This window comes from Rhinatrema bivittatum, chromosome 4 (assembly GCF_901001135.1).
Source record: "Rhinatrema bivittatum chromosome 4, aRhiBiv1.1, whole genome shotgun sequence".
NCBI lineage: Eukaryota > Metazoa > Chordata > Amphibia > Gymnophiona > Rhinatrematidae > Rhinatrema > Rhinatrema bivittatum.
In genome coordinates, this window is record NC_042618.1 from 310671226 (window position 1) to 310696852 (window position 25627).

The 25627-nt window shown below is 42.3% G+C and overlaps 1 protein-coding gene across 3 annotated transcripts in view; it reads right to left on the reverse strand.

Moving 5' to 3' along the window:
* ABCC3 (ATP binding cassette subfamily C member 3) overlaps positions 1-25627 on the reverse strand; it is a 475864-nt gene that overhangs the window by 330860 nt on the left and 119377 nt on the right. For all 3 annotated transcript variants that reach the window (XM_029600255.1, XM_029600254.1, XM_029600256.1), the window contains exons 5-8: positions 22196-22321; positions 17676-17737; positions 14894-15025; positions 1878-2096 (exon numbers count right to left, since the gene is read on the reverse strand). In XM_029600255.1, the coding sequence (XP_029456115.1) occupies positions 1878-2096; positions 14894-15025; positions 17676-17737; positions 22196-22321 (539 nt within the window). The remainder of the gene's footprint in view (positions 1-1877; positions 2097-14893; positions 15026-17675; positions 17738-22195; positions 22322-25627) is intronic.

Below are 25627 nucleotides of genomic sequence, written 5' to 3' on the forward strand. Positions count from 1 at the left end.
ACATAATACAGAGACCCTACGCTTCATGGTTTAGGGACTCCTGGCTTAGAAGTATATATGAAGAAATCAAAATATCTTATTCTTTCTTTACATGTACCAATGCAAAACACGCATTATTCTTTTCAGCAAGGAATTTCTTCAGGTGAAAAGCGCCAGTGGATTCCTGGAAGCATTTACCCATAATCCCTCTAACGGACGTAAACTGATGGCATTTTTTACAAATAATACTCCAGTTCAAAGGAGATATGGATAACAGAACACTGCAAGCTAAACGTTTGTCGCTTATCCCTGGATCTCTCATTTTGTCTTCTTTAAGAAAATATAATGTATAGCAGGATGACTTACTGAGCAAATTGATTGATTTGATTTATCATCTATCCATCCATACAGGTTCAGGGCAAAATTAAAATAATTCTCATTTAAATACAGTTTAAAACAAATTATAGCAAAATATAAAAGTAACAAACAAGTCAGAGCATACAATAATGTATCCTTTTTTTTTTAGTGTACCCTGCCCCGAAATTTTGAGCAGGTAATTATAATAGCAATATGAACTTATAATTAACACTAGAAGACCATCCCGAAGATGTTTAAATACCAATACTGTTACCATAATCCTTTTTCCTTCTTTTTCTTATGCTCCCTTTTTCTCCACCAACCTCTCCCCGATCCCTTCTTCTTTCCCACTATTAATTTATGCATCAATGTTTTTAATGGTTTATTCTCTGTTTGATTTTTGTAAACCGTTATGGATGGCTGTACCGAATGACGGTATATATAACTGAACAAATTAATAAATAAATAAATACATATCAATATATAATATAACTGTAACTAAATACACTCCTTCCTATAACTCATAGGTCCTTCCTCCGATGTTACTAATTAAAAACCAGGCTTTTCAGTACTGTCTAAAATTCATATAATTCCCCATCAAGTCCAATTCTTTATGAACACTGTTCCAGACATTAAGGCCTATAAATGAAGAAAGCCTTTTTCCTAGTCACAGATAATTCTCTCAGGATAAATAATGTTAAGGTCAGTGAAATACAAATGTTTTAAAATAAATAAATATTCTGTTTCTCAGATGGAGTAAAAAGTCCCAACATACCCTGGGGTTTAGGAGTATGATTCATTCCTGGCAATGTGTGTTTAGAACCAACCCATTTGGAGATACTGCCCCAAAAGAAATAAGCAATGGGCCAGTTAGCCATGAAGTAACCCAGTACCCACTTACTCCTTTCTTGTTTGAAATAGTGTCTAAACAATAAAGAATCCACCCTCAAGTTAAATTTGCTAGTAAAATATATTTTAAAAAACTTTGATAAAATTTATTATTCATAAACCCGCTTCAATCACACCACCAAAGAGTATACTAATGATGGTAAGTTGATACCAGCCAACAGGGTGTTTATGGGTTACACTTTATTTTGTGCCCACATCAACCCATACATCCACGGAGTCTCATCTCAGTATATATAACCTATGGCAGCTGGCATACCATGGCCTCCGGGACCAGCCTGTAGCCACCAGAAGTAAGGCTTCGGTTACGAGTTTAAGATTCAAAGCCATTTATGAGCATAAAACCCAGCTTCCCACATACTTTTATGCAAACTGGGAAAAGGTGTTCCAGAGGATGAAGTTGGTACTCAAGTACATACTTTTTGATTTTCAAAAACGATTCACGTTAAGATAAAGCAGCACACAAGTTACGCCCTGTGAAAAGCAGCTGTAACTTCATACAAGTTATTCTGTCTGCATACCGAGCCAATTACCTATGCTTTTTCAAAGTGAACTTATGTAGCCTTATATAGGCATTAACATTCCATAGAACTATAAAGAATATACACATTTGACAGGAAAAGCTTTTGCAATACCTTAGCAACTGTGGGTTAATAAAGGAAAGTAGATCCTGCAGCAGTTTGAATGCAGAACTAATCAAAAAGTATGGACCAAAAGTATTCAGTAATGCCTTCAGGAAGGAGGGTTCTTTCTGCTTCCTTTTATTAGCAATTAATACTTCCATCTCTTCTGGATCTTCAGTAATATGGTTTTGATTGCTGTGTGATCTTTTGATGAATGCAACATCTTCTTGTCTACAAAATAAAACAACAACAAATTAATAAAATACTGGTAACCTGGAACTGCCTACCTGCTGATTTGGATCAATCATGGAGAAATTACTACTTACTTGATAATTTCCTTTCCTCTAAGGAAGGAAGAACAATCTGTATGAGTGGGTTATGCACCTCTACCAGTAGATGGAGACAGAGTACAACAGACATCATAGACATATAGCCTGCCCTGACATAAGCCCATAACAGTCAACCTCTCATGCTTCCAACCAAAAGCTCAGGCAAAATAATTAACATTCACTAAACTAAGGGGTGGTTATGACACTTACCAATCCTCCAACGAATAAACAGGAACAACACTCTGCAACTGCACATAAGGACGAACTAAAGCCAAGTCAGCAGGCAAGAGCAGGTTGTGTATTGGCCTGCCTTCCTTAGAGGAAAGGAAATTATCAGCTAAGTAGTAATTTTTTCTTCCTCTGCACTAAGGTAGGCCAATCCACATGAGTGGGATGTACCAAAGCTACTCCTGAACAGGGCAGGAGGCTGTCTGTGGTCCAATCAACACTACATGTGTGAAGGCAGCGTCCTCCTGAGCCCAAAGTTCCAAACTTGGAAAAAGCATGTAAGGAAGTCCACTTTGCTTCTCAGCAAATCTCGACAGGAGACAGTAATCATAGCTCCACCCACGAAACCGCCTGTGCCCTAATGGCATGCACTCTAATTTGCTTAGACAAAGGAATCTCAGTCTCTACATAGGAGACCATGACGACTTCCTTAACCCAATGGTCTATAGTTGCCTGCATCACCTTGTTTACTTCCACCATGGAGCACAGTCAATCAGACTTCCCGACAGATTTAGCAACCTCCAAGTATCTCAACAGATGCCACCTGACGTCCAAGGTATGCAAAGGATACTCACTTTCATCTCGAATACCTATCCAGCATCGGCAGGGAAACTGATTCAAATGAAACTCCAAAACCACTTTTGGCAAAAATGAAGATACAGTCTGAAGCTGTACTGCCATCGGAGTCACACGCAGAAACAGTTCATGGCAAGAAATAGCCTGTAGCTCGGAAATCCAACATGCTGAACAAATTGCCAAGAGAAAACCGTCTTCAAGGTAAGTAGCCACAAGGAAAGACTATGTAGCAGTTGAGAAGTAGGAACTGCCAAGAAATTTAGTACCAGAGGCACCAGTAGCCAGAAGGGAGGACGAAGATGCTTAACTCCCTTCAAAAGCCAGGACACATCTGGATGAGAAGACAATGCGCCCCCTGTTGACTTGCACCCTATAACAAGCAAGGTCTACCACTTGAACCTTCAGGGTGTTAAAGGCCAATCCTTTAAGCAATCTTTTCTGTAGAAGTTCCAAAATTAATGAAGTTTTCACTTTAAGAGCCTGAGAACCTCACTACTCACATCAGGCCTCGAAAACTCTTTAAACTCTAACAAAGGCCAGAAACATAGAACATGTTCTGGCCCATACCAAGGTAGAAATCACTGCAGGAGAATAACCAAGCTTCAACAACTGAGTCCTCTCAAGGGTCAAAATGTAAGACAAAATCAATCCGGATCATCGTATAGAATAGGCCCCTGAAGCAACAGATCCTTCCTGAGTGGTAGTCTGAGAGGACTTTCCACAAGCATCCTCTGTAGATCGGCATACCATGGCCTCTGAGGCCAATCTGGAACCACCAGAAGTATGTCTTTGGGCTGGGTTGCAATCCTTTAAACAATCCTGTTTATCAATGCCCATGGATGGAAGACATATAACAACTTGCCTCGTGGCCACACCTTAACAAGAGCACGAATAATCAGTGCTTCAGATCCCTTCTGCAACTTAAGAACCACAGAACCTTTGCGCTGTCTGAGGTCGCCAGTAAATCCAGAGACTGGCAATCCCCAGCATGCCACTGAGTTCAAAGGCTTTGTCTGCTAACTCCCACTCTCCTGGGTCCAAGTTCTGCCTGCTGAGAAAGTCGGCCCTTACATTGTCCTTTCTGGTAATGTGGGAGGATATGTCTTGAAGATGTTGCTCTGCCCATACCATGAATACATCTATCTCAACACCTGTTAGCTTTTGGATCTGCCATGATGATTGATGTAAGCTATTGTTGTTGCACTGTCTGACATTAACTGACAACCCAAGCCTCTAAATGCTGGTTAAACCTTAAGCATGCCAGCCAAACTGCACGTGCTTCCATTGACTCTCCTCGGTACTCCAACAGCCTTGCACCACTAAATCCTGAAAGTGAGCACCCCAACCCTAGAAGGCTCACATCTGTCATGAGCACTACCAATCTGATGTCTCCAAGGAAACTCCCTTCCTGAAATGGTCCACCTGTAACCACCACTGCAATTAGACGCTCACCTCCAATGGCAAGTGATGCTTGACTGTGTACTCCTGTGACTGCAGACTCCACTGGGAAAGCAACATGCATTGAAGAAATTGCATATGCACCCTCACCTAGGGGACAACTTCCAACAAGGCTGTCATCAACCCCAGGACCTGTAGATAAGACCACACTGTCAGGCGAATAGTACTTCTTAGAGTTTGAACTTGAGCAATCAACTTCTGAATGTGACTCTCTGGCAGAAACACTCTGCTCTGTTTCATATCAAAATGAATGCCTATATACTCCAGCATGTAAGACAGCTGTAAAATACTCTTGGCCAAGTTCACCACCCAGATTAGCTTTTGCAGTAAGGAGACCACCTTGCGAGAAGCCAGTGACTCTCCTTCCATGCTCTTGCCCTGAATCAAGCAGTTGTCAGTGTAATGAGGTTCACGATGTGCCCAGTGAGGAAAACCCAGCCCGGATCACCCCAGGGAGGGCCCGGGACAGACCCAGACAGCAGATACTGTCAAAGGATCTTGGGAGGACTACATTTCCCAGGTTCTTTGAGGTGGGGGTAGGCCAGAGAAGCTTGATTGGCCACCTGGGGCTGGCACCCTGCAGGAGGGAATACACACACTTGAACCCATGATTACAGAGGAGGAAGTCAAAGGCAACACAGGGGAGTTTAAAGGAGAGCTAAGGGGAAGAGGAAGACATGGAGGTGAGCGTTCCTGCAGTGGAAACTGCATCTGCAGACATGGACATAGAGTAAGTGTGATTACTCTGGGTTTTGGCTGTTTCTTTCTTTTGACTGGCTTGTTTTTGTAAAAGGACTGGGAGGACCGTTGCCTGCAGCACAACTATGGGGAGAAGGGGAGTGTTGTGCTACTGCCCAGCAGGGCGGTGTGTTTGCCGGAAGGCTAAGCTGGTTTGTTTTCCCCACCGAACTGAGTGAACTTATAACTAGTATTGTTTGCATTTTTGAGCTGACATTGTGTGGACTGGCCAGTGCCAGAGGGGGCTCCCTTACTGCATTTTGGATACAGACTTATTTTATTTCTTGCTTCAGAGCTGAGCTAGCGTTGAACTGTGGTGCCATACATTATAAAGAAGCTGGACTTGGTGACTGGGCCTAACCGAAGGAGACCTGCAGTGAGGAACTACCCTAGGGAGCATGATCAACAGACAGAGGGAACCTGGGATACTCTCCAGCCGGTACCTCAGGACACCAGATATGGATGAACTAGGATGCCATCCTTGTGCATGAATGCCGCTACCACCACCATCACAACTTTGACAGTATCTGCTGTCTGGGTCTGTCCCGGGCCCTCCCTGGGGTGATCCGGGCTGGGCACAGTGACCAGCCAGAAGGGCAGGGCCTGAAACTGATAATGACATCCCAGAATGGAAAACTGCAGGAATCGTTGTTGTTCCTGGTGAATGAGAATGTGAATATATGCCTTCATTAGGTACAGAGACATGGGAAATTCCCCTGATTGCACTGTCATTATTATGGAGTGCAGTATTTCCATTCAGGAATGAGTCAACTGCAAATGTCGATTGACACCCTTGAGATAAAGGATGGGCTGAAAGGTCTCCTTTTTGGGTACGACAAAAGTAATGGAATAGTGGCCCATATTTTCTTGTGATTTGAGAACAGGAATCATGACTTTCAAATCCAACAGCCTCTGTAGAGTTGCAGGGAGAGACCATAAAGGCATCCAGAGGAATGCAAAGAAACTCTAGAGCATAGCCATCCCTTATCACTTCTAGGATCCATTGGTCTCACATGATCTGGACCCACCTATCATAAAACCGATGTATACACCCGCCTATCTCCTGCACTAGTAGGTGAATCCGCGCAACTGCATTGTGAAAGGTCCCAGAGACCGCATTCTTACGAGGCTTTCTTGGCCAAAAGGACTGAGATCTATCAAAGGGATGAGGTCTCTGAGTAGTCATTCCCCCATAAGGGCAAAAACACCTGTAATCTCTAGTGCGGCCTCTTGTCCCAAAGGGACACGAGGCTGGCTTTTTAATCCTCCAGCAAACGAAAGACCTGGGATTCCCCTACCTGCATTTTCTTCAACTCACTGCTGAATAAAAGAGAACCCTTAAAGGATAACCTTGTGAGACTTGACTTGGAAATTGTATCCGCTGACCAATTTCACAGACACAGCTGACTCCTAGCCGCTATCATGGAAGCCATTCCTCTGGCAGCAGTTCGAAGAAGGTCACAGCCTGCATCAGCTAAGGAGATGGCTCTCAGTTCCATTACAGTTCTGCCAGCTGACCCTGCTCCCTCAGCCTCCTGAGAGAGACACAGACTAGCCCAAGCCACCAAGGAGCAACAAGATGTAAATTCATTGTTATGGTTATGAGGTGTTGGAGTGGATTCTTGGGTACTGCGGTGATGGCCACTCCCATGGGGAGGAGCCCCGTGAGGAATCGCAGTACTAGGCTAGACTCTATACACTGCAGACACAGAGAAGTTGTATTTATTGTACAGCTCGATGGTACTGCCTGGGGAGCGGGCAGCAGTGAAAGTAACCCAGCAGAAGTAGACCAGGGGTCCTCAGAAGAGGAGACGAGTCTCACACTCGAGTAGGTGATAGGCAGCGCAGTGTAGCAGGGACAGGCCCCAGATGTAGACACAGAGCGCTGAAGGTGAGACAGGCTGAAAGGGTTAGTACTCACTGAAGCAGAAGCTGTATTGTTGAAGGTCCTGGCATGCAGAACTTGTTCAGTAGCAGGCACCAGATTAGGGAGAGCAGGCCCTCGAGGAGCGAGTACCCGGTATCCCAAGATAGGTACCTGAAATAGAGCAGAAGGGCCCCCGAAGAGTAGGTACCCAGGTTAGTGAAGAATTACCCCGAAGGGCAGAGAGAGCAAAGGCTGCATCATCCCAGGCCTGAACATCCAGATGATAAAACCTGGAACAAGTGTATAAGAAGAACCACATCGTATCTCAGCAGATATCGAAGGGAGACAACAGACTAGCCTCCACCCATGACACTGCCTGAGCCCTAATGGAATGAGTCCTAACCTGAGTAGGCAATGGCTTTCCACCATCCACATATGTGGCCATGACCACTTCCTTAATCCAACAAGCTATGGTAGCCCGCGAAGCCAGAGCGCCCTACTTACTCCCGCCATGGAGAACAAACAGGCAATCCTTTCGAAAAGATTCAGAGACTTCCAGATAACGCATGACAAGACTCTTAACATCCAAGGAGCACAAAAGATGAAACTCCTCCGTATCCCTGACCTTATCCAGGGATGGCAAGGAGATGAACGGACTCAAATGAAAGACAGAGTAGGATGGAACAGTTCGCAGCTGTAACACCCCAGAGTCACCTGAAGGAATGGCTCCCGGCAAGACAAGGCCTGCAGTGCATACCCTTCACTTATCACCTCCAGGACCCACTGGTCCGACATGATCTCGATCCACCTCCAATAAAAGAGAGAGAGATGTCCCCCATTTCCTGTTCCGGTAGGTGGGTCGGCAAACCTTCATTGAGAAGCTTGGGAAGGTCCACCACCCGAGCCCGCTCCTCTCTTGGACTGCAAGGGATGAAAGAACTGAGACCTACCAAAAGGCAGAGTCCGCTAAAAGGTCATCCTTCTGTAGAGATGAAAACACCTGGAATCCCAGAAACAACCCCTCATATCAAAAGGGCGCAGTAACTGCTTCTTATCCTCCACTGGAGACTCGCCCCACTTACTGGCCAGTTTCTCCAACTCACTCCCCAACAAAAGTGAGACTTTAAAGGGCATCTTGGTAAGACTGGCTTTGGAAGATGTGTCAGCTGACCAATTTTGCAACCATAGTTGATGCCCAGCTGCTATCACTGAAGCCACTCCTCTGGTCGAGGTCCAGACCAAATCACAGTCTGCATCTGTTAAAAAGGCAGCAGCAGGCTTCATAACCCCTCTGGAATTCCCTCCAGACTCCCTCCTGAGAGAGAGAAGCAGACAAGATCCTGCCACTAGGGCGCAATAGAAAGCAATCTGAAAATTCATCGCCACTGCCTCAAAGGCTTGCTTAAGAATAGCCTCAATATTTCTATCATGTACATCCTTCAAGGCCACTCCTCCCTCTATGGGGATAGTTGTCTGCTTAGACACAGCCAACATACCAGAGAATCCACTTTGGGAAAACGCAAATGATCTATCACAGCAGGATCCAGGGAGGTACAGGCCTTCGAATATCTGACCCCCTTTAAAATTTGTCTCTGGTGCATCCCATTCCAGATCAATCAATTCCTGGATGGCATCCATCACCGGGAAAAACCAAGAGGCTTTATGTAAGGAAACCAAAATTGGATTCTTCCTTGGCTTTGACACAGCATCCAAACCAGGAACACCCAGCGGCTTCAAGATCTGGGAAATCAGGGCCGGCAATTCATCTCTAGGAAAGAACTGCAACATGGTTCGATACCGTTCCAGCCCTGGAAGAATTTCCCCATCTTCCAGGGAATCAGAATCAACCTCATCATCAGTGCCATCTGGATTCCTGTCTAGAACACCCGCAGGGAGCCTAGGCAAGCCCTGGCATTTAAGCATAGGACTGGAAGAGGGAGGAGCCACCAGCTGGACAGAAGTGGGGGAAGCGGAGGACTGCATCTGAAGAAAGGCTTGTAAGCCTTGTAAGCCTTGAAAAAATTTCACCCAAGAAAAAGCAGCTGGGTCCAGACCAAGCCCAGAAGGAACTGGAATTGGTCCCACAGAACTGCCCTCGCCAGCGGAGAAGCCAGTCAAGGAAGAACCAAGATCTGGCGACCCCCCAGTCAAGGCCATGACCAACCCATCATCAGAATGGGAGGAGCCAGGCTTAGCAAAATCCAAGGAAGACAACTCTCCCTAATATGACAGGCAACACAAATAGGAAGACGCTTAGGCTTCTTGCTTACCGGCGCCATCGCTGCAGTAAATGTGCGGAGGAACGGCTCGCCCTCAGAAATGAAATGCGCCCAAAAAATAACACATAGGAGAAATGTACTATGTCTTAGGGACCAATTAGAATCGCCTGCACTTCCTGAGTCCTTTTATATGTACCATCCATAAACTAATTCATGATGAGAAATCAGAATGGCTAAACACAGCATTACGGGTACTCGTCCCACACAGAAACCTTCGATCAGCAAATAAAGCACTCCTAACCATTCCTTCAGTAAAAACAGCAAGACTAACCCTAGTGAGGGAAAGGGCCTTATCATTAGCAGGGCCCACAGTATGGAACACAATGCCTCCAGAGATCAGATTACAAAGTGACCTCAAGGCATTTAAGAAAAGTTTTAAAAACATGGCTTTTTAAACAAGCATTTTACAAAGAGACGGGAGAATAGGAATTATTCAGGAATAGGCAGATAAGCACCGACACACAGTACTTAGGACAATACAGTAGAGTAGTCTATGAACTCTACATCACAGTAAGCATATTGATAACACTATGTATGATAAATTTACCAGTGAAAGTACCTTCGCTACACTTAGTCATGACCTACTTTTCTAAAAATTATTTTGTCTAATGATATATTGTAACCGAACCTTTGACGGCACCTGTTAGAATGTACTATAGTACACTTTTACCTACATTAAATATGTGCCTACATGTAAACCGTTGCGATGGTATATAACTTAGCGATGGTATAGAAAAGATTTTAAATAAATAAATAAATAAATTATAAGCCAGGCAGCTAACACTTCCTGGTGGATGCTGATTGATGATGCCATCCCTGCTCTAGTATAAAAGGAAGCTCAGCACAACTATCCAGCACCTCAGTAACAGGTCCTCCTGCCGTATCTAGCTGTCTGCGGTGCATGTTGCTTTTTTGTTCCTGATCCTGCCTGCCTTGTTCCAGTCCAGCTTGTCCTATTCCTGCATGTCTTGTTCTAGTTCTGCCACCTTGCCCCAGTCCTGCTCCTGTCTGCCTCGTTCCTGCTTTGCCTTGCTCATGTTCAGGTCCTTACCTTATCTCACTGTACTCTGTGTCCTGTTCCAGTGCTAGTTTGCCATGCCTTGCTCCAAGTCTTGTTCCTAGCCTGGCCTTGCCCTGCGCTAGTTTCAACCCTGCCTTGTCCTCCTGTTTGTCTCCGTCCCTCTTGCCCCTTTTGACTGACTTCTTGTGCCTTATCCTCAGCCTGGCTACCGATTATGCCCTCTCTCTCTGCCTACCCTGACCAGTGCCTGGATTCCACATTGCTTGCGCTTCTCCTGTCCTGACCATGGCCTGGTTACTGACTCTGCCTGACCGCTCTCTATGGGACCCTCGCCTAAGTGTTGCTGGGCTCAGAACCCAAGGGTTCAACCTGCAGGGGATGAGGCTAGTCCAGGTGAAGTCTAGCCCTTGTCCTAGCATTAGCGCGCCTGCCTGCTGTCAGAGAGGGCCTAGTTGGTTCACCAGCCGGGCAGTACCAACCTCGCCACAGCTCAAAGGATTAACAATCCGTGACAGCAATTCAAATAATAACAATGGTTTTGTCACTTTGTGTCAACATGACACCATGTCATGTAACATGACAATTCATATCAAACATGATTTCAATGTCATGATATTGTCATGTTAATTTTAGCCTTTTAGCTGCCATGATTTTACATTTTTACCCAGATATTTATTTGTGCAGCTTTGTACTATTACTGTTTGTGGAGATATTTTTTATGTATTTATTATATATGTTTTATTGTGAGCCGCTTCAGGCTTTGGTATAAGCGGCCTATGAATACAAATAAATAAATAAATGATATTTCCTGCCTGAAAACCTAGCAGATGACTGGCAGGGATCTAGGCCATCTTCCACAGGTTTGGCACAGGCCATATAAACGTACAGATTTTGGAAATTATGAAGAATACGATAGATATAGCTGAAAGTATAAACCATAGCTTTACCACTCAACAATATATAAAAAAAAAAAGCTCTTCTTTTTCTTCCATCGTGACAAAACAGACCCTGAGCTGCACCTGGCCTAAATCCCATTTACCACATGGCCTAACATCTGCTCCCCATCTATCATGACTTGCCTAAGCCCCAGTTTACTTGTCAAAACCCCAGTCTAATTCCTTCCTTACTTGAAATCTGGGCTATCCACAAGTTACCCAACCTCTACTCATCCATGACATGCTTAATTATCTAATCAGTTGGGTTGAAGTGAGACCACATGTCCATTCTGTCCAGTCTTCTTCATCTGTCACCAGAGCAAGGTTAAAAGAAACAGTGAAAAAAAAAACCTGCCAACTGTGTCTTCCGAGGGGAAGAATTGCCTTTTGGTCAACATCTAAAATCTGGCCTGTTAATATGGAGCATCCCCAGTGCTACACATATTTTCATTTGTTGTACTTGTTGCATTATTTTTCTCTTTTCCATGATACTAGATGAGGTATATAACAGCATACCTTTTAATCTAAGAGGCCATCTAAGAGCTTCCAAATCTTGTAAGTATAACAAGTCAACAGAGTTTTGGGGACAACTAGGAAGGAGTGCTGCCAGATAACCTTAAGGGTGCAGTAGTCCGCCCCATTCTTAAGAAGAATTCTGATCCCACAATCTTGAACAATTATCATCCTGTTTCAAACCTTTCTGTTTTAGCAAACTGATCGAGAAGATAGTTTTTAAACAGCTAACATTTTTTTTTTTTTAGATTCTAATGATATTTTATAACCCTCCCAATTTGGTTTTAGATGGCATTTTAGTACAGAAACTTTACTGTTATCACTTTTGGACACTGTAAGAGGATGGACCATGGGAAGTCATATCCTTTGATATTGTTAGATCTATCCGCGGCTTTAGATACCGTTAATCATCAGTTTTTATTACAGAGGCTATCTGAAATTGGAATCACAGGGACGGTGTTAAACTGGTTTAAATCTTTAACAAATCGTTTTTTTCAAGTGCAAGTGAACAATATTTACTCTAATAAATTCGATCTCAACACCGGAGTTCCGCAGGGTTCGTCACTCTCTGAATCTCTGTTCAACGTTTACATGTTGCCGTTGTGTCATCTGCTGTCAGGTCTTGGGCTGACCTATTTTTTATACGTAGATGACATCCAAATTTTGTTGCCAATAGAGGATTCAGTTGATAACGCTTACAAGATAATGTCAATATATTTAAAGGCCATAAAACAAGTTCTCACTCAGATGAGACTGGTATTAAACATCGAAAAGACTGCAATAATTCTTCTTGAAAGGAAAAATTCCCCCAGAAGTTCTAATCAGATAGTTTTACAAGATCAAACCACTTTGAAACTCGCTGAAAATATCAGAGACCTGGGCGTTATCAGTGACCCAGAATTTAATTTTAAGAAAACATATTGCCATTAAAGTAAGAGTTGGGTATGCAAAGTTATTAGTGTTAAGATGGCTGAAACCCTTACTGGATCAGAATGATTTTCGTACAGTACTCCAAGCACTCTTATTTGGTAGTTTGGACTACTGCAATTCACTTCTGTTAGGTTTACCCGCTCCTACCACTCAGCCACTTCAAGTCTTGCAGAATGTGGCTGCAAGAATTTTAACTGGTATAAAGAAAAGTGAACATATTACCCCTATATTAAGTAACTTACATTGGCTGCCAATTGAATAGCAGGTTAAATACAAATCAATCTGTATTCTACATAAGTTGATTTATAGTGATCAGGTTGATTGGCTGAACGCTGCCATCAAATTACATGTGCCCCAAAGAAATCTGCGTTCTGCCAACAAAGGTTTATTAACTTTACCATCTGTGCAATCAGCCGACTTGAATCAGGTGAGGGACAGAGCCTTGTCTTTAGCAGGGCCCAAAATCTGGAATTCGTTGCCGACAGCAATTAGGCTAGAGCCCAACTTTAAACAATTTAAGAGGGACCTCAAAACATGGCTTTTTAGTGAAGCCTATGCAAGCCAATCATAGAGTGATTTTATTGTTGCGATCTTCTGTCTCTTGCAGTGTGTTGACAGCTCGCTTGTATGGAGTTTGATCTTTTTATGTATACTTTTCTACGCAAACATTCACCCCACCTTGCATTTACCCTGTATGTAATTAATTACTTGTCTTCCTAGCTTTTGTATAAAAACTGGTATAAAATTTGTTTACTTAGTTTTACCTAAGTTTACTTAGTTTTACCTAAGTTTTACCTTAGTTTTTCCCACCAGACATTCGGCTTGAGTTCTGCCACTCTTCATTCAAAAAAAAACTTAAAACCTGGCTCTTTAGCCAAGCTTTTCCAGGACCATGATCATCATTTTTTCCCCTCCAACCAGCAAGAACATATCTTCTTCACAAACCCCCATTTTCCATACCACTACCTACTTCGGTATCTAATCTCTTGCTGCAGGACACTTGAGACTTTCTCACTTATACGTTATAATTTTTATGCTCAATAAGACCTGTCAACTTAATTGTTTAAATCTTTTTTTTTTTTTTTTTTCTCCTTTATCTTTTGGTCATCAATGTTACAACGTTATTGTTAAATTTTGAACTTATGTACACTGTTCCAAGTTTCATAACCTTGTTCTATGTAATGCCTTTTGGCAATTTTCATGTTCTGTTTCAATGTAAACCGATGTGATCTTTATTTCATATAGGAACACCGGTATATAAAAATCTAAAAATAAATAAATAAATAAATAACCTATAAAATTTGTATAATATTTTAGTTCTTCTCCCTCCCGGTGCCCTGTTAGCCCGAAATTTATCTCCTCATGTTCTTTGTTTTATGTAAAGCCTGTTTGCTGCATTCCGTTTTCATGTAAACCGATGAGATGTTCCCAACGACCGTCGGTATATAACATTTTTAAATAAATAAGTGCTAAATTTGTTAACTGTTTTTTACTTGTTTAACCATTATTTTATGTTCAGTAGTTGCCAATAGTTTTAAGTTCATATGTGTTTTAGATCTGATCTTAACCAATTGCCTTTAAATCAACTTTTGATGTATTTTTAGTCTTATTTTAAAGTATCTTAGAATTATTTGTGATGTATTTTAGTTTAATTATGTTGTATTTTATTAATGATGTATTTTAGATTAAGTATGATGTTTTAGTTCTGTTGTGAACCGTTATGTTGGGCTCTTAGTGACGGTATATAAAATCTAATAAATCTAAATCTAAACTAAGCAGAACTTCCCCAGAATATAGTTTTATCTGCCTATTACAAACTGAAAGTACGGTATTTTCTTTTTCAGTTAAGGTTACAAAATGTCACAAAAGATCTGATATTCATTAATAATGCAATATTCTTAATCTAAAATGAAAGCAGTTTTCCAGTCATTCTTGTCTGTATTCATAGAGAGAAGAGTAGCATTTTCATAGATAGAACAGCAACTGTTCCTACAAGATCTGGGGAGTAGAGAGGAAAACCCTCCCATCCTTAAAGGGCCTGAATGTACATGAGAGATCTAGAGTATCCTGTGGGGTGCAAGCAAATCGATCAAATGCACATTTTACCCATCAGCACCCCTGAATTCAGAGATTTACGGCAGGTTAAATGTTCACCTCTTATACGTGGACTTTTCTTTCTCCCACTCTTTGAGAAGGTTGTTGATCACCACTTTGGCAGTGTCGTCTTCATTCAGTGACCACAGGTCTTTATCTTCAAGGGGCCTTTTGTAACCAAGAACTGCCATCCTGATGAGATAGCACAAGTAAGTAGTTAACGACTATAGAAAGAGTGCAACTCAGTTAAAGGGTTAAATATGACCAAGAGAATGCAGGATAAGAATTAAGGACTACAGAAAGAGGGATCTGATATTTCATACTATCAGGTCGATACAATAAAGTGTGCTCCGTCGGAGCGCACTGTCAGCCTGCTCTGGACGCGTGTTTTCCCTTACCCCTTATTCAGTAAGGGGAGGAAAACACGCGGCCCACCCGCGGCACCTAATAGCGCCCTCAACATGCAAATGCATGTTGATGGCCCTATTAGGTATGCGCGCGGGATCCAGTAAGTAAAATGTGCAGCCAAGTCGCACATTTTACTCTAAGAAATTAGCGCCGACCCAAGGTCGGTGCTAATTTCTTCCGGCGCCAGGAAAGTGCACAGAAAAGCAGTAAAAACTGCTTTTCTGTGCACCCTCCGACTTAATATCATAGCGATATTAAGTCGGAGGTCCCCAAAAGTAAAAAAAAGTAAAAAAAAAATAAAAAAAAATTTGAATTCGGCCCGCGGCTGTCGGGCCGAAAACCGGACGCTCAATTTTGCCGGCGTCCGGTTTCCGAGCCCGTGGCTGTCAGCGGGCTCGAGAACCGACGCCGGCAAAATTGAGCGTCGGCTGTCAAACCCGCTGACAGCCGCCGCTCCTGACAAAAAGGAGGCGCTAGGGACGCGCTAGTGTCCCTAGCGCCTCCTTTTCCCCGTTTGCACCGCGTCGCCTCATTTAAATACTGAATCGCCCGCACCGGCGAGGGGCCGGTGCGCGCGCCGGGAGAGCGGGCGTTCGTCCGCTCTCCCGCGGTCTTACAGTATCGACCTGTATGTATGTTTTTATTGTATATCGCCTAGGCCTGTTTGTGTTAGGCGATTAATACATTTTAATAAAATGAAAATGAAATGAAATGATAGGGCTAAGATAAGAAACTAAGAACTGCAAAGGGAATATAGCTCAGGGAAGTAAAGACTACAAAGAACAGGTGACTGGATAGGGAGCACAGAAAGGGCACAGGATGGGGGAGGGGAGATATGGCTTTCCCCAAAATTAGATAACCAAGCAGTGTTACTGTGCTGGGACATTTGATTATCTCAGAGTTAGCTGGGGTTGAAAAAAAGAAGGAGAATATGCATGTGAGAGTGTGAGAACGTGTGTGTTAGTTTCATTCATTTAATTTTATTACATTTATTACTCCTCCTCCTGTGGGAATACTCAAAATAAGTTACAAAGTTAATCACACAATATAATTACAAGATATGACAGCAAAAACAAAACCAATTATAAAAATTAACATAATTACCTTGAAAAAAAGAATCTCAAAATCTTCTTAACCTAGCCTCCCAAAATATTCCACAAAGCCAACCGATAATTTGTACAAATATGAAACATAGAAACATAGAAATGACGGCAGAAGAAGACCAAACGGCCCATCCAGTCTGCCCAGCAAGTATCGCACATTTTGTTTTTCTCATACTTATCATACTTATCTGTTACTCTTGGCTCTTAGTAACCTTTTGGTTCTATTTCCCTTCCACCCCCACCATTAATGTAGATGCAGCTCCATCACTGCTCTCTAAGTGAAATATCTAGCTTACGGGCCGATACAGTAAAATCCGCGGGAGAGCGGACGAACGCGAAGGGCCGGTGTGCGCGATTCTGTATTTAAATTAGGTGACACGGTAAAAACGGGGAAAAGGAGGCGCTAGGGACACTAGTGCGTCCCTAGCGCCTCCTTTTTGACAGAAGCGGTGGCTGTCAGTGGGTTTGACAGCCGACGCTCAATTTTTCCGGCGTCGGTTCTCGAGCCCGCTGACAGCCACAGGCTTGGAAACCGACCCTGGCAAAATTGAGCGTCCGGTTTTCAGCCCGACAACCTTGGGCCGAATTCAAATTTTTTTATTTTTTTTTTAACTTTTCGGGACCTCCGACTTAATATCGCTATGATATTAAGTCGGAGGGTGCACAGAAAAGCAGTTTTTACTGTTTTTCTGTGCACTTTTCCAGCGCCAGAAGAAATTTCTGAAAGTAAAATGTGCGGCTTGGCTGCACATTTTACTTTCTGTATCCCGCGTGCATACCTAATAGGGCCATCAACATGCATTTGCATGTTGAGGGCGCTATTAGGTGCCACGGGTTGGACGAGCGTTTTCCTCCCCTTACTGAATAAGGGGTAAGGGAAAACGCGCGTCCAAAGCAGGCTAACAGTGCGCTCCATCGGAGCGCACTGTACTGTATCGGCCTATTTATTAGTTAGGGGTAGTAACCGCCGCAATAAGCAAGCTACACCCATGCTTATTTGTTTACCCAGACTGTGTAATTCAGTCCTTGTTGGTTGTTCTTCATTCCCCCTGCTGTTGAAGCAGAGAGTTATGCTGGATATGCATTGAAAGTGAAGAATCAGACTTTCTCCCCTGCCGTTGAAGTGTATATAAGCGAATGTGCAAGATCTGTGAATGAGTCTCTGCTCTGTGTGTTGTCATTTCTAGAAGCATTGTATCCATGACATGTTAAAGCTCTCTCTTTATAGCAGTAGTTTTGAATATTTCTGTCCCTATCACATCACCGAACACAGAATCCTGGTACATAATACCTGGTACATAATACCTGTGAAAGAACATCCATGTACACACCTTGTAAACCACCAAAATGTTAAGCGGGAGAGAAAGCCTGCAGTAGACTCTGGACATGGATTCTGTAACAAAAAAAAAAATAGATATGAACCTTCTCTATTCATTAAGATGCTGTATTAAAAATAAAAACTGGAAATAGGAGGAAAGGCTTCAGCTGGAATATGCAAAATTTCCAAAATATATTCCCTTGAGAGCAGAAACTAGAGGAGAAGTGATCATGAAAATTCAAGGCACAGGAAAAAGGAAACATAACCTAATCTTACCACAGGCTGCAGGGTAGCTAGGTTAAGCTATAACTCCTCACAAATCAACCAGTCAACTAGGAATCCGCTGTGTATTTATCCCATGCTTTTTTTTAAAGTTCCTTTACCCTTTTGGCCTACACCACTTCCATTCTGTGGCTGCTCCATGCATCCACCACCCATTCAGAGAAGAAATGTTTTCTGATACTCCTGAGTCTACCACCTTGAAGCCTCATACCTTGACCTCTTGTTCTTGAGCATTTTTTCCTCTGAGAACAGGTCTGCTTTTTGTACATTATTTATACCTTTAAGATATTTGAATATTTCTGTTATGACCCTAGTTTTCTCCTAGATTATACATACTTATGTCCTCCAGTCTCATCTCAAGCAGTTTTTTATGCATAATCTACACCTCTCTGGACTGTCTCTATTTCTTTTCAGAAGTACAGCCTCCAGACATGGACACAATACTCTCTTGTAAGGTCTTGTCAATGAACTGTTCACAGGCATCATCAATTGCTTCTTCCTTCTAGTTATCTCTCTTTGAATGCATTCTAAAATCCCTCTGGTTCTGATCACTGTCTTATCACAATGTTTTACTACTTTAGATCTTCAGACATGATCCTCTTGACATCTGTCTCCTGGTTGGGACACATCAGTATCCCACCCCCATCACATACTGAATTCCATCACTCTGCGTGTTTTTGTTTTGTAATTTAGCTGTCAAACATTCAACTATTCCTTTAGCCCTCTTAGATTATGTCTTGTTAATTTTACTTCTTCTGGGGTATCTAATCTGTTGGAGATCTTAGTGCCAATCTACAAAAAGCAATTTTTTTCCACTCATCCCTCTGCCATGTCACCCATAAAGATAATGAACAGAATCAGCCCCAGGATAGATCCCCAAGGCACTACACTAATTACCCTTCTTTCCCTGGAGTAATCTCCATTTACCAGCACCCTCTTTTGTCTAATACTCAACCTGTTTCTAATCCAGTCTACCACCTCGGGGCCGATTTTATTTATGAGCCTCTTATGCAGGACATATCAAAAGCCTTTCTAAAATCAAAGTATGCCACATCCAGTGAATGTTCCTGTTCCAATTCTCTAGTCATTTAAGTCAAAGAAACTGATCAGATTTGTTTGCCACAAACTCTTTGGTTAAACCATGCTCCCTCAGATACTGCAACACACTGAATTCAAAATATTTCACTATCCTTCTTTTTAGGTTTTTTTTTTTTCCTGGAGTACAGGGACCATGAAACAGCCCCTATAAAGGTTATGGGTCCCCCAGTCGAGGTTTGCCACCAGCAGATGCATGAATGTACGCATGCTCTGGAATTTATCCTGGAATGGATGGCCGTTTTGGAAGAGTTGCATGTATTTTCTGTCTTGTTTCATGCTCCTTGAGTTCTGTGCTGTCTGTGCTATACTCCAAGCAGCCTTTTTTTTCTCTTTCAGTTCCCTCATGATATGCTATTCCCCACAGCGCCAGTACCAACCAGAGGAAGGAGAGGATGTGCTGGCAGAAAAGGCATGAACGTTGGATACAAAACACTAATTCTTAGCACCAATGTTTAAAGTGGGATATTGTCTCCACTGTGACCTTTATTGACACTTGTGATGGCCTTGCTAATGAAGAGAAGCCAAAGCATTCAGGAGCTCATCCTTCCACTTTATCACAGCCCTTCAAGCCTGAGCTGCTAGGCTTATCTAAAACCTTCACAGATAGTAAATTAGTCATAGCCATGTGAATGTTTTTAGCCATATATCATATCACGATGGAAGAAGATACTAAATAAGTCCATGTTTGTGCACAAATGCAGAAAACAGATGAGATTTCTTGAGCAAATATTGATATATTTCATAGGTTTTATAAATAATGATACTAAGGGAATTTACTACTATCTAATATTTCTTTTTTTTAATTTTCATCTATGTAAATCAAAACGGAAGAAAGGACACTTCTCTTTGATCGTGTCATATGGGCCATTAAAGAAAAGATTTATTTATTTATTTTATCTGTATCTCTTTTATAAAAATGTGAACATTTAACAAACAGACATTATTTAAAAAAAGGTTATGGGACAATATTCATATTTACCCACATAGCTGCAAAGTTCATGGGTAACACTGACTGCGGATTTTGCACTAATTCTCAAACAGAAAGCATGAGCGTACTGTCCCCTCTGAAAACCGTCCTGGGATAAAATTGCTGGTGGCGGTCTGTGGCAGCTTTTTCTGCAGCTACTTTTTCTCTCCTCAACACCACACATAAATCTGAAATCTACTCCACACTCACTGTTTCCCTCCCTCCACTACAACATGCCACTGAGCCTGGTCACGTTTTGCCTGGGTATAAGTATGTAATGTCATTGATCCCGGCACACGCTTTCAGCTAGGTGAGAGGTAGGCAATTTTCAAACAGATTTGCCCAGGTAAATCTGTGTTTCCCTGGGTAAATGTCTTCTGAAAATTGCTCTCCCCATGCTCATAATGATATGGTATTGTCCATGGGAATTTATGTTAACAGCAGCATGGGGGAAATGCACCATCAGCTCCGTGAGCTCATACACTCATCTTCCAAACGGTCCGATTCAGTAAAGTCCGCGGGAGAGCGGACAAACGCCCGCTCTCCCGGCGTGCGCACAGGCTACTCACCTGTGCGTGCGATTCTGTATTTAAATTAGGTGGTGCGGTAGAAATGGGCAAAAGGAGGTGCTAGGGACACTAACGCGTCCCTAGTGCCTCCTTTTGACCCGGAGTGGCGGCTGTCAGCGGGTTTGACAGCCAACGCTCAATTTTGCCGGCGTCTGTTCTCGAGCCCGCTGACAGCCACGGGCTCGGAAACTGGATGCCGGCAAAATTGAGCATCCGGTTTTCGGCCCGACAGCCGCCGGCCTATTTAAAATTGTATTTTTATTTTCTTTTTTTACTCTTCGGGACCTTCGACTTAATATCACCACGATATTAAGTCGGAGGGTGCACAGAAAAGCAGTTTTTACTGCTTTTCTGTGCACGTTCCTGGTGCCGGCAGAAACTAGCGCCTACATTTGGGTAGGCGCTAATTTCTGAAAGTAAAATGTGCGGCTTGGCTGCACATTTTACTTTCTGTATCGCGCGGGCATACCTAATAGGGCCATCAACATGCATTTGCATGTTGAGGGCGCTATTAGGTGCCATGGGTTGGATGCGTGTTTTCCGCCCCTTACTGAATAAGGGGTAAGGGAAAACGCGCGTCCAAGGGCAGGTTAACAGTGCGCTCCGTTGGAGCGCACTGTACTGTATCGGCCTGATAATTAGGACAACCACAGTAATGGGAAAAGGCCCTCCTAAAAGCAAAAAAAAATCAAAATGCCCTGGAAATTTATTCATAAATACTGATACAGTAATGTTAGGGTTTTAATATAGAGATTAGCTATGTCAGTTCTGTTATAGCAGTGCATACATTTAGTAGCACTATAGAATAATGTAGCAAGAGCAATTGCTTAGCATCCTTTTTTATCTGACATTACATCACAAATTATACTACATCATCATTATGTGAAATAGAGAAGGGTAGCCTTTTTGCCTCAGAAATACAATACATTATAGCAGGGCTTCCCAAACCTGTCCTGAAGACCCCACAGCCAGTCGGGTTTTCAGGATGTCCACAATGAATATGCATGAGATAAATCTGCATACCATGGAGACTCGGTATATGTAAATTGATCTCATGCATATTCATTGTGGATATCCTGAAAACCCGACTGGCTGTGGGGTCCCCAGGACAGGTTTGGGAAGCCCTGCATTATAGGATTCCAAAATGCTCCAAAAGAAGGACAATGGGAATGAAGCACAAGAGAGGAAAATGGTCAGAGGAGAGATATAAATGGGGAAATACAGGGGAAAAGAAAGATACAGGGAGAGAGGACAGGGAACGAGAGAGGCAGAGAGACTAAACGGACCTAGAAACGGGAGAAAAGGGGCAGAGACATATTAGGATTCTGAAATTCTGATTTATTATGTTTCTAATCTGTATTCATAAAACTGCTGGATGATTTCATAGAAAACCACTGTGATATGATGACATTGCTATGGCATCTATAACGCCAAATTTCCTGGCTTCTGTCACATTAATCTAATAAAGATTTTTGCAAACTAGTTTCCAAGTTCTTTCTTATGCACTATGTGATTAACAAAACAAATTCAATTTGCCTTTTGAAATGACGTCTGGGATGATATTTCTGAATTCTCTACAAATCCTATGTGCCTCAATTAAGGTAATACTATACTTACAGATTCGGAGGACGTGGGAGAGAAGAACGGAGGGCTTTCTGCAAAGCACGAGACGATCAGCTCGATGAGAAGCAATGCAAAGTAAATGTAGAAGGTGGTGAAACGGAAGATATCCTTAATGTGGCCCTGATAGAAAACCATAGTGAAAGCATCATTGTCAGTGATCCTCATTTACGATGGCACCAAGAACATATTTAGGAACTGAAATCAAGGATTGGTGCACCCTCTATTGTCAAGACCCCAGCACTACTCGCTCACATAGGAATAAAAACAAGTTCCTTCTTTCTGCAAACGACGACTGAGCAAAACAATATCATTAAAAGAGAACATTAAAGGGAGAAACAAGATGGCATCTTATGTTTATTAAAATTTATATATCACCCATACGCAAAGGCAATTTACACTTTGAACACACATAAAGTACAAACAAACATAAAAGACAGCAGACATAATTCATGAAAGACAATATATGCAAATATAACTCAGACATAGTTTCAGTACTCAAGTAGTCTTAGATGGACAGGTAGGCCTAGTTACTGCCCATCCTTTGAGCTTTGTCACTCTGCTGTCTATATATTCCTGTTTCTTGTTTATATTTAGCATTCTTACCCCTTAACCATGGTAAAAATAAAGATTAAACCTCGCTTCTAACCTGCTGAGCCTCTGACACCGGTTTCTGGATCCGGGGACAATTCTGTATCCTCATTGGACAGGAAGATAGTGGGCACTGGTTTATAATGGCCAAAGGAAGAGGAAGCAGATCCAGGCTTTTCTTGTTCAGAGTCATCTTTGTGTTCCAACACTCAAACTCTACCAGCTAATCTGTGCTCTCCGCTAGCTGTTTCCCCATTGTCTAGGTCCTGACATTGATGGAATTGGAGCAGGGATAACTAAATTGGCAAGGAGAGCTGTGGTCTGGGTCTTCTCAAGTTGTGGAGTAGGTTTAATTTTATTTATTTATTTATTATTTTTATATACCGACATTCGATCTGAGATATCACATCGGTTTACATTCAGGTACTGTAGGTATTTCCCTATCTCCAGAGGGTTTACAATCTAAGTTGTTGTACCTGAGGCAATGGAGGGTAAAGTGACTTGCCCAAGGTCACAAGGAGTGACAGCGGGACTTGTAGCCCACTGCTCTAACCACTAGGTTGGATATGAATCATTAGCCATGAATACTGCCCTGGCCTTTTGAATACGATAATATCTGGTCGGAGAGAGGTTGCTCAGCTGATCATGGAAAAACCATTTTGATGCACATCTTCAGGTAAGTACATCAACAGCAGTGAGTTTTTCAGCTCCTGCAGCAGATCGCTTAGGAAAGGACCCGGTCACCCCAGATAATGTTTCACTCAGGGAAATTTAGACTATGAATTTTAGGGTTGTGACTACCCGGACTAGATGTATTTTCTAATTATGTTGCTTCTCTGTAGACTCTGTGGCTAAATTTCAGTACCAGGACTCTATCTTGAAGGAACATGAATCTCACATTAAACAAATAGCAGGTCAGATTTCTACTCTGCAAGCATCCAGTGTATCTCTGTTCATCTCCATAATAAGGGGGAGAACCTTGAAAAGGCTGCAAGGAGATAAAATGATTCTTAAAGTTTCCCAAAATGTAGATTTACCCCATTTTCTATATATCTTTAAAATTCTTCCGAAGGCTGTAGGGTTTATGATGATCCCAATTCTAAGTACAGTGACAACCACACAGAGGAAGGTATGGATTTGCTGGAGTCAATGGATAGGGGGAGCAGATGTCATGTACGACTTTAATAATTTATTTAGTTCTTGAACCAGAGACTGGGTGTTTCAATTAGTCTTGAAAATAAAAATGGTTTTTATGCTCAAAAAATCAGGGATTTCTCAGATGTTGCTAGGAAAGCCTTTTGAATAATTCACCACTAAGCTCTCTCTATAGCAGCTAATTTCCTATTAAAATATCCTTGTAAATGTAGTCATAAATACTATGTTTTTCTGGAACTTGTTCATCTTACATTTTTTCTTGAGAGTAAGGCCATTTGAGACCATTCTGCTCCCTATAGTGAAACTATAAATTTATAGTTAGCTCTGAGGGGTAACCTGCATGGAGAGGCAGTTACTACCTGTAACAGAAGGCATGGGGATTACTACCCTTAACCAATTAGCCTAGATGCTTTTGATGCAACTGCAATATTGCTCTCCACTTCAATAGCAAGTAGAAAAGGGGAACCGGATTCAGAAGACAGCCAACACTGGGCCCCAACTTTTATGGTCAGGTGTACTGATGCACAGTTATTAGGGAAAAAGCACAGGACGGCTTCTATGGCTAAGTCCAAAGGCAAAGCACATTCAAGCAGCATTACCTGAATTATCATAAAGGCTGCTCACCCTGTAAAAATGTTGCTAGCAAAATTTTGTTATGGGTTTGACAGTTGCCTGGTTTTGTTTGTAAATATCACTGCCCTTAACATAAGCCTTGGGGGTAACCAGCATGAAGCGGCAGTTACTACCATAAGAAACTTGCTGGGCAGAGTGAATGGACCATATGGTCTTTCCTCTGCCATCTTTACTATGTTACTATGAGGCCTTTTAAGAATGGATTCAGTAAGTATAGTTAGTAAGCTGATGTGGTAGATCATTTTGAATTTTTTTTGTAATATCTTTGTTCTTTTTATTGTTGCTTTTGAAATATTTCCTCCTGGTCTCACTCCTGTATCTGAGGACACAAAAGATTTTGGTGTTTATATATTTCTGTTAAGTTATAATCTTATGTATAGTGTTTTTCTGACAAGTTATCTGGTTTCATTTTAGCCTCAATATCAGATTGTACTAGACAAGGCTTAGGGCATAGAGACAGACAAGGAAAATAGTTGAAAATACTGGCAAAGAATGGCACAAAAATATCACTTCCAAAATATATACACTTCCAACCCCCCTTCTGTTACTCCCCCCCCCCCCACACACACACACTCCACACAGAATTCCACATATATACCTCCCACACATCACACATATGCACACACCCAACTCCACAAATTCCTACACCACCCACACACACTCATGCACACCTGCTCTCAGCACAGCCATCCACACTCCCTCAATACAGGGAAAATAAATAATACAGAAATCATCCCCCAACATATGCTTTACACTCACCCCACAAATACACTTGTCACAACTACACCCCCACCTACATACACATAGTCATATCTTCCCCCCCAAAAAAGACACTAGTCCACAGCTCCTGACACACAACTCTGCTACACATTACCCTCCCACACTCACAAACCCACCGAAGCGCACACATCCATCTCTCAAAACACACTTCGACACTTATACATATCCACCTGCAACCTACACAATCACATTCACATCTCCAAGATATACAACGTGCATATACAACTCACACATTACTTCCACACACAAACATCCACACAACCTCACAAC